General features: G+C 37.6%; 1 protein-coding gene across 6 annotated transcripts; it reads right to left on the minus strand.

Annotated features, from left to right (window-relative positions):
- Window positions 1-3987: 3987 nt before the first annotated feature.
- LOC103068069 (tetraspanin-18-like) lies at window positions 3988-15718 on the minus strand. 6 transcript variants are annotated; one of them, XM_088154075.1, is made up of 10 exons: window positions 15503-15717; window positions 15151-15231; window positions 13928-14017; window positions 12996-13099; window positions 10636-10827; window positions 10236-10310; window positions 9676-9774; window positions 5946-6125; window positions 5019-5102; window positions 3988-4125 (listed from the first exon to the last, which is right to left on the minus strand). In XM_088154075.1, the coding sequence occupies exons 4-10, from the start codon at window positions 13050-13052 to the stop codon at window positions 4075-4077; spliced, it is 738 nt and encodes a 245-aa protein (XP_088010201.1). In that variant the 5' UTR covers window positions 13053-13099; window positions 13928-14017; window positions 15151-15231; window positions 15503-15717; the 3' UTR covers window positions 3988-4074. The 6 variants fall into 6 exon arrangements, with proteins under 6 accessions (XP_088010201.1, XP_088010200.1, XP_088010199.1 ...); XM_088154074.1 differs by lacking the exon at window positions 13928-14017; XM_088154073.1 differs by having other exon boundaries at window positions 15151-15717.
- Window positions 15719-16696: the final 978 nt, after the last annotated feature.

The following is a 16696-nucleotide window of genomic DNA, read 5'->3' on the forward strand; positions in this document are numbered from 1 at the left end:
TCATAAGACATTTCTTCCTCCTAACCACTCATACTACATGCTTGTTGTGGATGCACCCGTTGTAACCCAAAACACTGTACTACAGTCCTTTAATTAACTTTACTGTGATCATGAAATTGTGGGAAATTCTAGTGAACAAATCACAGCTGTTGTCTCCCTGGTAGTCCTCATTCATCTCAGTCCAAAGCTAGTCATGTCAGCTGAAGAGAGAACATTTAGAATTGTTATCCTTCAATTGCTTCATATGAATATAATGACTTGATTATAAGCCTGCGGCATCTGCTGTCACATCCTCCAAATGGGAGCTTTAGCAATTGCAGCCAAAGTACTGGTATCTCTTAAGAGTCATTGCTTCTTAAGGCCACATTTTCCCATTTTCTTCTCAAGCAAGTTGGATTCTATCAGTTTCAGCCTATGTTCCATAACATCCATGCCGACAAAAGGCATTATTCCAACCAGACTAATCTACAAAGAGTAGACTAGCTTAGCACCTAGTTATACCTGTGCACATGCAGCATTCCCTGTTAACAATAAAGTCACAATAATGATTAGTTTGGGTACATGTCCATCTTTCCTAAGTTCCTCTCTTGACATTTGTCTGTCCTACATTCAGAATCTCTCATCACCCTCATATCTTCCATCATAAACAATCAGTTGTGATTTTGTCATGTATACAAACAAATAGACTTAAGGTTGAAGCATGTATTTGAAATAAACAGATCTTTTTTCAGACAGATGTTCACCAATCAGCATTCTCATTAATTGACCCAATAACTTTTTTGTACTCTCTCTAATCTCATTCCATCCCATTCATTCATATCTCCTAAAAGAATGTAATCATTCCTTCTCGCTTACCCCAACCATATTCCTTAATTAGTAAGCATTATTTTTTCCCAAAGTCATCCCTGTTATCCCATTATCACTGTACACTATAGCATAACATGCAACTAACACCAATATATACATTCCTACTTTCATATATACAACAATCTATATGATACTCAGTTTCAGGGAGCATACATTTTAGACATGGGTGTCCACAGGCTCCTGCTGGTTTGCCAAAATGATCGAAGCAGCATTTTGCCACTGTGCCACAAGCGCTGCTGCCCCTTGTGATGCATGTACAAAAGGAGTAAGGCTTATGACAGTGCTGCTTTCACTGAACCTGCTGCAGATGCCACTGATTTTATTCCCAATTAAACCCCTTCACTTCCTTATATGTGTTCATCAGTTCCATTCCACAAGATTGTACCACCTTTATTCGTATCTTTTTCATCCTTCCACTTTCTCTTTGTTTCACATATGCAATGAATTTATTTTTGCTTCTTTCATTTCATTTGTTAATCCACACTCTTTACCATTACTCTTCTTGGTAATGATAGTCAGAATATTCCATATGCCCCAATCATCAACAGGTGGACCCATAGATACTAACCACATTTTCTAACAAGGATATGGTCAACGGAAGCATTTGTATAATATTTTTAATAGGACAGAGATAGTATAGACTAGATAACTCGCCTTAGTCATACGCCTGTTGCATGCAGCATTCCCTGCATCAGTTTTGATCCAAGCATGCTCACATTAAGCTGTGCTAGCTACAATCTTGATCTAGAGAATCTAGGATCTTGGAAGCCAACTTATTGTTGCCTGTATCCCATGGACTACAAGATACATGTAGCGTACTGAAACAGAGTCAGGATGCTCAGATGGTTAAGAGAAAAAAGGGAGGAAAAATGTGGCCATTAAGTCTTCTTAGTTTAAGATTGCCATAATTTTTCTTTCCCATCCCATTTTCATTATTCTAATAGGTTGGCTGGCTGTTTATTTGGTTGGTTGTTTTTTATCCATCCTGTCTGATAAAGAGTTCTTGAATATTTTTCATCAAGCTTTAGTTGATTTTGTATGTTGATTCTATACAGTACACTTCGTTGATTTCTGCCTCCATATCATCTTCATCCCAGTCCAAAAAGTTTGTTAAAGACTGAACAACCTTTTCTCTGGTGTCTTCTATAGGATCCTCTGGAACTGCTCTAAATCTCAAGCAAAATTCTTTTTTCTCTCAATTCCAGTAATGCCAGATTGTCTAAGTCTTTTTCCATATCTGTTTATTATTTCTGTTTTACTTTCTAAAATTTCTACTTTGTCATTAATTTAACTTCTCCTGTAAGTTATCCTATAGATTCTTCATATTGTTTTGGTAACTTCTTTCATCTCCTCTTTCATATTTACAAACCTTTCATCCATTTTCACTTCACAGGCAACCAGCTCACTTTTAATAGATTTGACAAATTCAGATACCTGCTTCCCCATCTCTTCAAGCATCTTCTGTAATATTTCTGGAGTAATTCCATTTTTGTTGGTTGCTCCAACGATCTTCTCCTTCCCTCACCAAGACTTGCAGTTTTTCTGGTGATCGCTGTTCTTTTATTTATAATCCAAAAGTAAAAGTAAATCAACTACAAAGATGAAAGTAAAAGGCAAGCTTTTCCTTTTTCCCTCTCTTTTGACTTTTTGTCCCGCTGTTTTCAAAGACTTCTTTTCAACTGTAAATCGATTGTATCTGAAAGTGATTAAGAAAGTGAGGGTTTGGTTGAACTTAGTGTCCTTTAAAAGGCTGTGCTTGCTCATGCAAGCGTGCTGTTTCTTCTTTGACCCCTTGCCACTCTACTCATGAGAAAACCACAGGAATTCCATCCTGCAGTCTCCTTACAAGGAGCAGCAGTCCAGAGTGCAGGTGGATAATCTCTTAGTCTCTCTTTTATCTGGAAAGACTTTGCTGGCCAGAAATCACTACTGGCTGCCATTCACTACTGCAGCACCATCTCTGCTTCTTCAGAAATGTCTAGTCTGCCATAGAACCTCACCTGGAAGCCCAACTTCTTGGGTCCATGAGGATCTTGAGGTGGTGAGTGTAACATAACTCACTGATGCATGCCTATTACTGCCCATGCCACTACATTCTGGACCAGTTGAAACTTCAAGTAGTCTTCAAGGGCAGAGCCATGAGGTGACTACGGCATGAGTGACTGTAGTATACTGTTTTACAGGCTGTTAATAATAGTACTATGGCATTTGTTTTGCTTTTATTCTATTTTTAAGGGATATTTCTGAGTTTCACTTTGTGTATTTATTTATCTATCATGTTTGTGTATTGCCATAATCAAGGAACAACTCCAGGGATGTCCACAGGTAGGTTCAAAAAGTCAAGATGGTGGCCATGACACAAGTAAAAAGGGGGTACAGCTTTGATCACGCAGTTGCAATCACCATCTTGACTTTTTTGAACCTACCTATAGACCCCTTTGAACAACTTCCCAAGTTAAATTGACAAAGTTGCTGATTGATAATTTTTTATTGCCTGAGATAAGGAATGGGATAATCTCTCTGTCTCACACTCATACCATTCCATGCACTGCAGTCAAATAGACTGCCAGAACTGCTGTAACATTCAAGTGCCATCAAGTGCTTCCTTTCACCAAACAGCAGTAAAGGTAGTGGTTCTCTGAGTTCCTGTCACCACTTACTCATTTTTGCACCTAGCACCTGTTCACTGCCCGCTCAAATGTTGCAATGTACAAATGGTACTAGTATGTCCCTACAAGCACAGCAATGCAGATAAAACATGGACACTGATGGTCTAAAATGAGAACTATTAAGGTACCAAATCAAGGCATTTAAAGCAGGGATGAAATACTTAGTATGAGCTCAATTTACTATGAGTCTCCCATATATACCTTCCTCCAGTGGGCCAACATGTATTAGGGAGGGGAGCTTTAGAAGGCAAGAGGCATTTCTCTGCTCATGCTGGCAAGGAAGCTTTCCTTAGCACTGAGGTGAAAAGGTGGGGGCAGGGCTTGAGAAGATGACACTGGTGGTCCACTTTAGGATTTCCACAGCTATACCGTGGCTGCAAGTTCCTTGTACCTACCCTAAAGGCTTGGGAGAAGATATGATTTCCCAGCTGGGCCCATTCCTGCAAGTTATGGATTATCTAGTTTGACTGAAACATGAGATACTGATAAAATTTCCCAATATTATATGTTTAATTTTCTCCAGAATTAGATAATTAGATCAATCATCTAATTTGCGATGCAGGTACCATGCAGTCGCCATGGTAAATATCTGAAACAAAAATCAAGATGGATGTGTTAGTTCTTAGGGCTGCCTTAGGGCTTTTGTTTAAGCTAGAACAAAAACATTTAAGAAGCAAATTTCCCCTTTCCAAAAGGAAATTTTGTCTGATGTGATAAAGGAGAAGCAAGAAATCAGAATATTTAGGAAAAAACTAGTCCCTCCCCCCCAATATTTTGGCTGTAATCCAGTTCTTTCTTTCTGATACTTGCAAAGATTCCACTTTTTTGTGTGGAGCCATCTATATGCTGCTTTATCACATCTTTATTCTGTCAGAATATATCGCGTTGTGGCATTCCGTGTGCCAAAGAAACAGCCTTCAGACTATCTTAGCAACAGACCTTATTTACTGTACAATATTTACAATACTTACAAACATCAGTCAGCATCTTAACCGAGAGCATCTCTCAAAATACCCAACACTGCATTGATTATATGCCTTGCTCTGTCATCCACCCACCACACCCCACAGGTGTGAGTACTTATTACCCAGAGCTAGTTACTTCACACTAAAATAAAATTTTACTTCAGAGTATACTCTGATATATTCCTCCAAGAGATTTTGAAATATCAAGGGAAGTATTTTTCTGTGCCCATGATTATAACCCAAAGTAAAATTTATTTATTTAATAAATGTATATTCCATCTTTTATGGAAAATCTTCAGAAGGTATATATTGCAAATGAAAAACCAATACATCAAAGCCCTGTTGCTGATCATTTGAAGCTATAATTTGTGTTAGCCATGGTTTGCACCAAATCATGACTACCTGGAAAGACTACACATTAAATCAAGCCAAATGAAACACATTACTGAACCTAATAATAGAGAGGCCCCAAGGAAAATATGAGGCTTCCTTTACATATAGACTCAACCCTGCTTACCTCAGCAGCTAGTACTCCTAAACTACAGCCCACAAGAGTCCACATATACCAATCAAATAAATATTCAATTGTAGAGAAGCAGCCCTGCAATAAACAAAAAGAATAATTATGAAAATTTCCCCATCAACATTAATTAAATAGCCAAATACATAGTATGAATCTGTCTCAAGATGTTGGCTTGTGGAAGGGCTTGTGATACTACATCCCTGGTTAGCAGAGAATTGTTTCTTATCCTTTCTGCATGTCCTGATAATTTCTTCAAAAGAAAAGTAGGGCCCATCTTAAGCACCATATTTGGGCTATCTGATACTGGTAGTTTCAAACTGAACTGAACTGTATACGCTGAAAAGCAACTGTTAAGTTGTAAAGCTGACACACACAAATAAAATAGATGATCAAAGATATTTCAATGGCATCTTAAGCACTTTTTTGGAAGCAGGGTGCCTTTAAATCAGTCTTGACTCCTGGCAACTATATGGACAAGTCCATGAAGTCTTGTCAACCCATATCAAAAGTTCCTAGGACTGAGAGAGAGAGTAACTGGCCCAAGGTCACCCAGCTGGTTTCTGTGTCTAAGGTGCAACTAGAATTTGGGTTTCCCCACTCCTAATCCAGCTTCTTAACCACTAGACAGAACTGTCTCTCTTAATAATTATGTGTGTGCGCACCTTCGAGTCAGTGTTGACAAATAAGATGCTAAACTTTGTAAGAGACTCAACATTCTTTGTTGGCAGACATACATATGAGCATTTTAAAAATGCAAATGCTGACACTTACATTATTAGAGTCCAAGGCAGGACAGCAATTATATCAATAAAGGACCTATTTAACTGTTATCAGTAAATTACCTTCTATAATTGTTTGCCTAAGTACATAAAAACAAGATTAAGGTGACTGTATAACATGCAGATAAGCAAACATCCTTACTATATTATTGAGATATCCAGCTTTGTTTTGCTGGCAGAGCGTCACATCCAGAATGGCATCAGGTTCTGGGGGCATGGCTCGAGTACAACAAGCATGTGGCCATAAGTCATCTGGCTGTTGTTCTCTGAAAAATTCAGCACTTTGAAAATCTTCCGGTCCTAAAATTCCACAACACTGAAACTAAAAAATAATAAAAGTATTAAATAAAATCTTAGTCCCCTACCCTAAAGTTGTTTAATTGAGCTAGGCTACTTTCTTCTGGATGCTTTTTGCTATCTGAGTTTCTAAAAGTCATTGCAACCATTTCTCTCTACAATTACTGGGATTATTTATTTTATTTTGCTAATACGTATTTACAAGAATTCAAGGGTAGTGACATTAGGCTGTCTATAAATAGTATCATATTCTGATAATTTCATAAGAATGTCCAGTAATAATGGTAGGTGGCCATAAAGCTCATATATTTAGAAAAGGTAATTTTCTTTAGTTTGCATTATTTACTGTTTTTCTTTCTTAGTATAGCTGTATCTATGGACACCCTTCTTTCTTTGTTCTTTCTATATCAGATTAATTCTCATAAGAAATAAGATGTAGAAGATGTAGAACCCCAGCCCAGGGTAAACATTCCAAAGGGGGAGGGGAGTGGGGAAAAGGAAAACACAGTCATGGTCATGTGATTTCCCACTTAGCAACCTCTTTAACAACATTGCTGTTCATCCCAATTGTACTTGCTAAACGAGGGCTACCTGTATATATACATAATAGAAGTTTAATTAAATTTAAGCAAGAATGGCTTCCACATATACCATATACAGGTAGTCCCCAGCTTAAAAATGCCCAGTTTAACCCATAGTTAAGAACGGAGCCTACTGTAGCAAAATTGTCAGGCCTAGCCCAAGGAACTCCAAGAGACAATGCAAATTCAGTTCAGCTATGTTTATTAGCTACAACCTCTAGCAAGAATCTTCCCAGACTGAAACCCCATTTCCCAAGTCAGCCAGTCACAACAGTGTGAATTCCTCAGGGAGGTGCCAGTCTCATCCTCTTGTAGCTCCCATACTCCTCCGGCGAGCTAAGAAAATGTTTATCTTCCTGAGCCTGGCCTTCATAATTCCATTCCATCACAAAAATTCAAGTTAAATACACAATGATTCCAGTTAAATATGCAATCGTTTGAGTTCATTACACCATACTACTTATAAAGTATTGTACAATAATACTGTCCCAGATTACATACAAATCTGACTTAAGGACAGACCTTGGGAATGGAACTCATTCTTAAACTGGGGACTACAGTGGAACCTCGAGTTACGAATTTAATCCGTTCCGTGACTCTGGTTGCAACTCGAATTGGTCACAACACGAGGCAAATTTTCCCATAAGGTTCAATGTAATTACCGTTAATCCGTTCCGGCGTCCGCAGACCACGCGGCAGGGGCGGAAAAACGACCGCGGACCACGCGGCAGAGCGGAAAAACGGCCGCGGACCACATAGAACGGGTGGAAAATGGGCGCGGATCTGGTTCATAACTCGAGGTGGTTCGCAACACGAGGTAAATTTTTGGGGCCGGAGCTGGTCGTATCTCAAAAAATTCGTAAGGGGGGGTGTTCGTAACTAGAGGTACCTCTGTACCTGTATTACACAGCAAGTCAAATACAAACACCTAAAGTTTTTAAAAACTTTTTCTAAAGTTTATGTTAATAAATATTGTAAATCAATTGGAGTACAAAGATGGGGAAAATCAGAAATTAAATATTTATCTATACTATTTTTAGTAGTATTTTCCCCTATTTGCTTTTTTTTTCTTTTTCTTCTTTTTTAATATTTATAAATAATAATATAGTGGAGATTTTGGCACTATGCTTAAAAATTTATACTACTTTTTCATGTCATAAAAGCAACTTAATGTACTTCACTTGGTGTGGTTTATTTTTTATTAATGTTATATTGAGCATTAATTGTATAACTTCAGTAATTCTCTGACTACTTATTGATATTATCTTTTCTGAAAATGTATCTTTGCTTTAAATAAAGTAAATATAAAGAAAAACAATCCAGATATATCTGAGATTTGAATATTTGCTTGAATGACTGGGTATGCAAATAGGAATGGTTTGACTTCTTCAGTGGTGGGATGCATTTTAGAGATGAGGGAGATACCTTTCAAACATATTCCTATGATGGACATTAGGAGTCCATCATAGGAATATGTCTGAAAGGTATCTTGCGAGCATGATCTGTAGGGCTTTAACTGAATCTTGTAAGGGAGGGAGAAAATAGCATGACACCAAGTAGTGGGGACAGGGGATGCAGGATTTGGAGGCATCTAACTGTAAGCATGTAAATGCAGAAAGGAAAAGTTCAGGTCATGTGACCCAAGGTTTCCAGTATTTCTGTACAAATGCACAGAGCATGGGGTACTCACAAGAAGAACTACAAGTCTTAATTCAGAAGGGCCAATATGATTGGGTAGGCATTTCAGAAACATAGGGTAGGATGAAGCTAAGCATATTTAACGCTTCTTTCTGCTGACCATCAGCCACAAGCAAATTCTGTTCCTTATACACAGATGCTTATTTATAGGTTGATTGCCCAGGCTAGTTCTACCCTCCATCAAATGGGACCTATGATGTAACTTCTCAGCATCTCTTCAGGGATCTGTGATAGGCATCCCCCATCACAATCATTTGTACTATATGCTAGTTGAAGATGTATCCTTTGTATAGTGACTTGAACATTGCAAATCCCTTTTTAAAATGTTAATTTATATATATAGTAATAATCAAAATACTGAAAATAAAAAACAACCCAAAAAGAAGAAAACTGCACAAAAGCACCTCTTCTCCATTATTTATATACTCACACACACACATATACATATATACACACATACATACATGCATACAAGCATACACACACACACTTAATTTTAAAGACAGAGCAATATTTTAAACTATATTAAATATTTCTATCCAAAATATATTTCTATAGAGACACAGTAATCAGTTACGAGTTTTTGTTGATATGATTAAAAAATAGAGACTAAATGTGAGTGAAACCTTCTGATTTAAGAATCAAAGGATTGTTCAAGACTCTTTTGTGCTATGTTAATTTTTTAGCCATTATTATATGTTATAGTTTCAAGTACCATGGATCCAAAGAAAGATGTACTTTAGCTTTTCACTGTTTTGCTACAGTATATTACACTTGGGACCTAACAACAAAGCGAAATTTAATTTATTGTGTTGCCCATCTTATATGTCCTTGGAAAAATAGACTTAAAGCTACAGTAATATTAATTATTAAAAATGATTGTACAATCTTTCCAGTTTCCTCAAAAATGTTCAAACAAATGATAATATGCCCCAATTTGATTAGAACTCCTTCAAAATAGTATAAAACACTTCAGTTTGCATAATATTATTTTAGGGAAGTGTAGTTTATTTTAATAGCCAATTCTTGATCATTTGCTGAAACAGATTTAAAAGGATTTTTTTTATCATATAGAGTTCAAACTGAGTCATAACGTTTAAATCCCAATTCGTCTTTCCATGCAACAGAACCAGAGAACTTGTTGCATTTGATAGAAGAGTTTTATATAATATTAAGTAGTACATTGATTTTACATAATGTGGATATATACCATTTTGCAAACATTCTTAATGTTCATTATTGACAAAATCTCATGAGCTTAAGATAAAATTATTGAAGATCCTTGATTAGCTTTACCATGATCATGAAGCCATTTAAAGCTTTAGAGTATGCATTAGTGCCTTTGTCTCCTGTATAATATGCGACCAGCTGATTCACAAGATATTCATTGCGGATCTGGAAAAAAGAACAGTTTATCCAGCTATGAAGTACAAAGTACAAAGTACAAAGCCTCAAGTGGATATGCTAGACATGGATAGGGATGCAGAAGCCTGTGAAGTTTTATATCAGCAGTTACATCTTCCAAATATTCTTTTGCCAGTTATTAAGCATATGAAGCCAAAGAGGGGGCTTTTTCCTTTTTCTCTAGATTCATCCACAAGGCCAGTGCAGGACAGATTCAATAAGCAATCTATTCCCCATGATCCTCTCTGGCAAGTTTGATTCTATTAATTCAAAGATACGTCTGCATGGAAAAAGCCTATACTCGTATAGAGAAAATGAGTTCTAAAAGTGGTAAAAACAAAACTGTTTTGGAGGCTTCAGGATAGCAAAGGAAGCAACAAAGATGAGAAATTTGCAAGCATAGGTGCACATGCATACACAGACATATGCTCCAAGCCCTGGCTCATTATTACCTTTTCTGCAAAGAAATAAAGGAGTATAGCAACCAGAAGTTCCACAATGAAGATCACCAGGATCAATATGGAGAACTGTAAAGTGAAAACAGCAAGCAAAATTAGGCCCATCTCTTCCATACATAATGTTAGAGCTGGATGCCAGGTGTCAACCTAATCAGGAGATCTCTGTTACTGACAATGTCAGTAATGTAATGCTTTGATCCTAAAATTCATTTTCTCATAATCATTTATTCTGCAGCTAGCAGAAATATTCAGGACTAACTACCAGATTGCATTATTCTTAGCCACTGGCATATAATGTTTCAGGTCCATGATATGGATTCCAAGCTTAGAAATCTTGTAATGTATGTTTGCATAAATATTCAGTCTTCAATCCCAGTGAACACCCTCAACTTACACACCGCAGCAGCTTTACATCTTCAGCAACAGTTGCATATATGCCCACGTAGCTCAGCCATGAGAGCAGTAGACCCACAAGGATGACAATACAAGCTGCTACAGTTAAGAAGTAGCTGGGAGAGATATCCAGAATTCTTTTAGGGTCAATGATCACCCAGATAGCCACAAAAATAAGGCAGAGTGCCCCGATCTGAAAAATATACAGAATAACCATTCAATGTAAAAGTCCTCTGTAAAATTCTAGTGGCTTTCAACTTAACTAAGTGTGTTTCTGATGAGGAAATAGTATTCCCTTAGGAATCCAGTTTGCAGGGGAATAGTGGCTCATATGGCAAGGGAGGTTGGGTGGTAATTTCAGTCAAGATTTGTGGGAGGTCTGTGAGGCTGCTATCTGGACAGCAAAGTACATCTTTAACAGACACATTTCAGCGTTCTGTGAAAAATCCTTTGGCAGGCAAGGCCTGCAAGGATTCTATTTCAGTAGGAAATGGCAGTATTGGAAGGATATTGACTGTAGATCCCACTCAAGGTGGACTGTTTTTCAACATATCTAACTACAGGTAGTCCTCACATAACGATCACAATAGGGACCGGAAAATTGTTAAGCAGGGCAGTTGTTAAGTGAGTTGCACCTGATTTTACAACCTTTTTTGCAGCAGTCATTAAGCAAATCACCGTGGCCATTAAATGAATCACGCCGTTTCCCATTGATTTTGCTTGCCAGAAGCCAGCTGGGAAGGTCATAAACAGTGATCATGTGACCCCAGGATGCTGCAACCGTCCTAAGTGCGAGCTGGTTGCCAAGCACCTGGGTCACGATCAGGTGACTATGAGGGTGCTGCAATGGTTGTAAGCGGAAGGACTGGTTGTAAGTCCCTTTCTTTAGCACTGTTGTAAGCCCATTTCTTTAGCACTGTTGTAACTTCGAACTGTCACTAAATGAATGGTTGTTAAGTGAGGACTATCTGTATTTGGCCTCTTCCCTTCAGAAAGAAAAATAGAAATTATCTACTGAACAGCAAGTTACTATTTTTCTTAAGTGAAAGAGGCTAGTTAGTCCCAGCCAAACTTCCTGCTGATTGCTGGTGATTTTGTAGAGGTTGTGGTGGATCACCTGGTGAATCTCTCCAGACCAATGTTGATCTACAGAGCACAGATTGAGAATTGATGTTTTAAAGATTTGAGTATTTACTTAGGGTTGTCTTGGACATACAAAATTGCACATAAAACCATAGAAAACAGCATGACAGAAAACAAATAGCAGATATCATTCAATGTGAGCAAGTATAAAATAATACACATTGATGCCAAAAATCCTAACTACTCATACAAATTAATGGGATCAAAGCTAACGGTGACTGACAAGGAAAGAGATCTTGGAGTAATGGTAAACAGTTCAATGAAGTGTCGACACAGTGTGCATCTGCTATAGAAAAGGCCCACAGCATGTTAGGGATAATAAATACGGTATTGAAAATAGAGGCACCAATATCATAATGTCCTTATATAAATCAATGGTGTGGCCACATCTGGAATATTGTATGCAGTTCTGGTTGCTGCACCTCAAAAAGGATATAGTGGTGCTGCAGAAGATTCAGAGGAGAGTAACTAAGATGATCAAGAGGCTGGAGCAGCTTCCCTATAAATAAAGGTTGCAACATTTGGGGCTTTTTAGTCTAGGAAGGAGGTGAATAAGATGGGACATGATTGAGGTATACAGAATTACGCATGGTGTGGATAAAGTGGACAAGGAGAAGCTATTTTCCCCTTCTCAAAATACTAAAACCAGAAGTCACCCTATGAAACTGAATCCTGGAAGAATCAGAACAGACAAAAGGAATTTTTTTTTACAGAACATGTAATTAAACTTTGGAATTTGCTGCCACAAGATTGGTGTTGGCTACCAGCTTGACTGGCTTCAAAAAAGGGTTGGACAAATTCATGGAAGGACAAATTCATGGAAGTCATGGGAAACAATTATTATTAATGCTGATGGCAGTATGACTATCTCTGAAGGCTATCTGCTTGGAGATTAGTGGGCTTCCTTGTATAGTTGGTTGGCCACTATGAAAACAGGCTGCTGGAACAGATGGACCTGGGGTCCAATCCAGCAGGCAATGCTTATGTTCTAGTACAATCCATCAGAGTTTTCCCACATTTCATTATTTCATAAGAATTTAAAATTTACAAGCATACCTGTTTGTTTTCCCACTGTATACACAATAAGGAAGGCATCTCAGGATTTAGAAAATGAGATAACTGACCTGACCTGAGATGATGCACAAGGCTTAAGCAGATCTCAATGAGCCAGGTTTCAGGGGGAACTTATTTTAAGCACAACCCTATAATAATACTTACAAACACCAGAAGACAGAAGAAAAACATCAGGTACTTCATACAAAGGACTGTATCCATTTTAAGGCATGAGCTGCTTGGCTATCAGCAGAAATAAGCAACCATCTCTGAAGAGAAAAGAGACAGAGATCAATGTGAGTTTGTCTTAGCTCTACCCTATTCATCTTTCACCCTTTATTTGTAATACAGTACTCAAATGGATGAGGAAACTAAAGTAGAGACCCTCCACCACTGCTGAAGTAGTGCTGAATGCCTCTCAGTCACTTTGGACTTCAGCTCCATCAGTCTCAATTAGCATGGCAAATGGTATTGTAGTTCAAAACATCTGGAGGCACCAAATTGTCTATTCTGAGATTACAGTGCAGATTTACCTGGGATGAAGCACCATTGAACATAATGAGGCTTGCTTTCAAGTGCATATGTAGGATTGATTAGTAAAGATTGATATACCTGTTTCTAAATACTGTCCAAAGTCACATATGACTTAATCTCTAATACTTGTCACAATAAAATACTCAAAGTATTATAAAGGAAAAAAATATTAGTACATTTTAAGCCTTGGCTCATAAAAAAAAAAAAAAACTAGTAAAAAAATTCTTTACTTCAGTAGGTTGTTGCTGCTTCTGTCTTTACTTTTTCTTTCTCCCTATGCATTTTATCTTACATGTTCCTCAAAGCCTCACAGCTATGTTCATATGAAATCAATTTTGGAATTCTGCACTCAGTTGTGTTTATTTAATCTCAAACCAGCTATATAATGGTAATATTAGTCTTACCTTGTTTGTAAATTCCCCAGTCTGAACCTGTATTCTTAGCTGAACACCCATTCAGGTTGTTTAAAACTGGCCTGGTGAGTATGTAAGTCAGAGAATGCTATGCCTAACATTTATCTGAATCAGATGGTGTTTAGATATTCTGGAAGCTGAATATGCTACCTGGAAATTCTGCAAACTGTACATCTAACATCTTTAGAGAGTTCAAGACTGCAGAAGGTTCCTAGTGATTGTAGGGCAAGGGGAATACTTCTGAAATTAAGAAGCATATTCAAATCTTGTATGTTAACAGTGGCACAGATATATAAAGATCAGCAGTTCTAAAAGTATATTACAGCTACATTAAAAATTAATCTATTTACCAAATGCAGCAAGCAGTCATTGGTGTATACTAGTAATAAAATACAATGGAATATCCTAGAAAATTGTTTTGCAGACTATTCTGTCTTGTTTTCTGGGTCAAAACAGTATAAGGTAAGAATATGAAGTTTATGATAGGCTTAAATTATGTTGCAGTTAAATAGGACAATGGTAAATTTAAGTACTCGGAAGTGGAAACTTGTAGAAAAAGACTAATCTTTTCTTTAAAAGGAATAAGGAGCTTTAAATATAAAATTATTAGTCCACATATGTAGTGGAAGGAAACAAAATGACTGAAAAATAGAGAATGTAATTATTAGGGAGGAAAAAATGGGATATAGGCCTATTACAACAACATTCTCTTATAGGGAATGTTAAGGTTCCCCAACTTTTTTGATGCAGTGGAAAGCAGGTTATGGGCACTCTCACAAAATGGTGGTCATAGTGGGCCCGGCCAATTACAAAAGATCCACACACCAAAAGCAAACAAAGCACTAGGTTGCACCAACCTATTTATTGATGCCTCTGGAGTCCATGTGGCACCCAGAGGAATTGTTGGGAATAAAGGCATGCTTGAAACTGGTGTTTCCTTTCTCATTTTTAAAAATTAAAATAATTTTAAAAAACTAAATGTAAATATGACAGATGAGAAAAAATGGCTGGCAAATTGTCATCCTACAGTACGTTTTAAGACCTAGGTGATATGTTCTGTTTAGATAGGTAAATATTCAAATATGAACAAGCAAATATATTCAATGTTAATTGGGGGGGTTAGTGAGAATTGTTATGTTATCATAATAGCAACATTTCTGTTTCATTTGTAACTAGATATTTGTCTGATAAGTAGAACAATTGTGCTATTTACTGTTATCTGACAAAAATAATCTATGTAATCAGTACTATGTTTAGATGACACTGAATCATAGCTTAGCTAACGGCATTTTAGCATAGTATGTTGTTAAAAGCCATATCATTAGTACCATCTTTACCAACATGTCAGGATAAGAAAAAGAGATATACGTTACCCCACAAAATTCTATTTATTTGCTTGTGTTGCTATTGCTGTTGTTGCTCCCTCCACCCCAGTGGCATTCTGCCTCTCAAACCTGAAAAGGATTAATCCACCAAAATAAGACAGAATAGCATTTGTAACCATGAGAACATTCTTCCCCTAAGCCCAAATCAGGATATAGTTCACACGAGGAGTGATAGCTAATTGCAAATAACAAATTATGCTGCAAGTGGAGGGTGTGGGGGGACTGAAAAAGTAGTGCTGCATTCACTGATCTCTCACTGGTTTATGTGGATTGGCAGAGAGCTCATCAGTGCTCTGGAGGATTTTAGTTTGCAACAATATACTCAGAACTCTTTACTTACTGCATTTATCCTATGCTTGACTCTCTGTATTCCCTTTACATCATGGATTCTACTAGAGAAGCAAGCAAATATTTTACAAAAGGCATGTTTCCTTTCCCAGGTGGCTTTTCAACCGCAGAATATGATAAAATGATTCTAGTTTCATAATGTTTGTGGTTAGATTTTGGTTTGAGCATAGTAGAACAGTAAGATTTTAACTATAAAACGCTGTTTTGGATAAGCAAGAATTGTGCATTGAATCAGATTGTAAAAATAAAAAAATGCTGGTCTGTATCAAAAACAGTTCTGCCTGGTAATAATAAGCAGCCTTTGGAAATAAAACACCGCCTAGGGAAAGACCTTTGCCTTATCCACCTCTCTGGCGCATAGCATTTCTTGCTGTTGACTCCTACATTCCAAATTCTGTCCGTTTCTCTTTCCTCTGAACTTCCTAATTTCATTAGCAAAGGTACCAGAGCTAACGGTGATATAGCCATCAAGGAGATGGGCTGAGTGTCACTGTGTTGGTTTGGTTGAAGAAGCCACAAAGGTAGCACCCACCATCTTATTCCTCATGATACCATAACACAGCTGCCATCTCAGAAGTTATTTGGGATGAAAGCACCAGCCTTAACTGAACAGGGCATCATTGTCAGGCAGGATTTTCTAATGAAAATGATTAGTCTCAGCCAAACCAAGATTGTTGGCAGACATACTGTGATTTGGTGTACTATGTTAATATGGAAAAGTGGGTTAATTATAAACCCTGGTTAACCATGGATTAATGTGTTACGAGAATTCATTAGGGACAACCCACAATTCAAATACAGCCTTCAGAGGTCTGGTTTGTGATTTGCCATGATTCTCCCTCTGTTGCTGTTGCCCCCTTACCCTGCCACCATTTCTGTCACCGTTGTTTATGGTGAAGTTGCTAACACCACTGCTCAAACCCTGAGATGTTAGGAGCCATTCTGGCAGTTGCTCTGAAGACTCTATGCTCAAACTAGGGATCAGAGCAGCTGCCAACACTTGCAGGCCAGATTGACCATAAAGTTCTCTCAGAGCAGCTGCCAGAGTGGTTGATGACACTTGCAGGGCCTGAGCAGCAGAATTAACAGCCCCATGTTAAGAGTGACAGCAGTGATTGCATCATCATCATCACCATCATCATCATCAATTTTGAAAATAATGATCCAGTTAGCTAGAAAGCAGGGA

This window comes from Python bivittatus, unplaced genomic scaffold, assembly GCF_059951505.1.
Source record: "Python bivittatus isolate LINGU-HERP-01145 unplaced genomic scaffold, Pbiv_v1 ctg000700_np1212, whole genome shotgun sequence".
Classification (NCBI taxonomy): Eukaryota; Metazoa; Chordata; class Lepidosauria; order Squamata; family Pythonidae; genus Python; species Python bivittatus.

What these genes read in the sequence shown, in the direction of transcription:
- LOC103068069 (XM_088154074.1), bottom strand. Translation starts at nt 13,052, where the DNA reads ATGGATACAGTCCTTTGTATGAAGTACCTGATGTTTTTCTTCTGTCTT. An exon ending in ATGTAAAGCTGCTGCGGTGT is followed by an intron (nt 10,311 to 10,635) that starts GTAAGTTGAGGG and finishes TTCACTTTACAG; the next exon opens with TTCTCCATATTGATCCTGGT. An exon ending in CTGGATATCTCAATAATATA is followed by an intron (nt 5,103 to 5,945) that starts GTAAGGATGTTT and finishes TGTTTATTGCAG; the next exon opens with GGCTGCTTCTCTACAATTGA.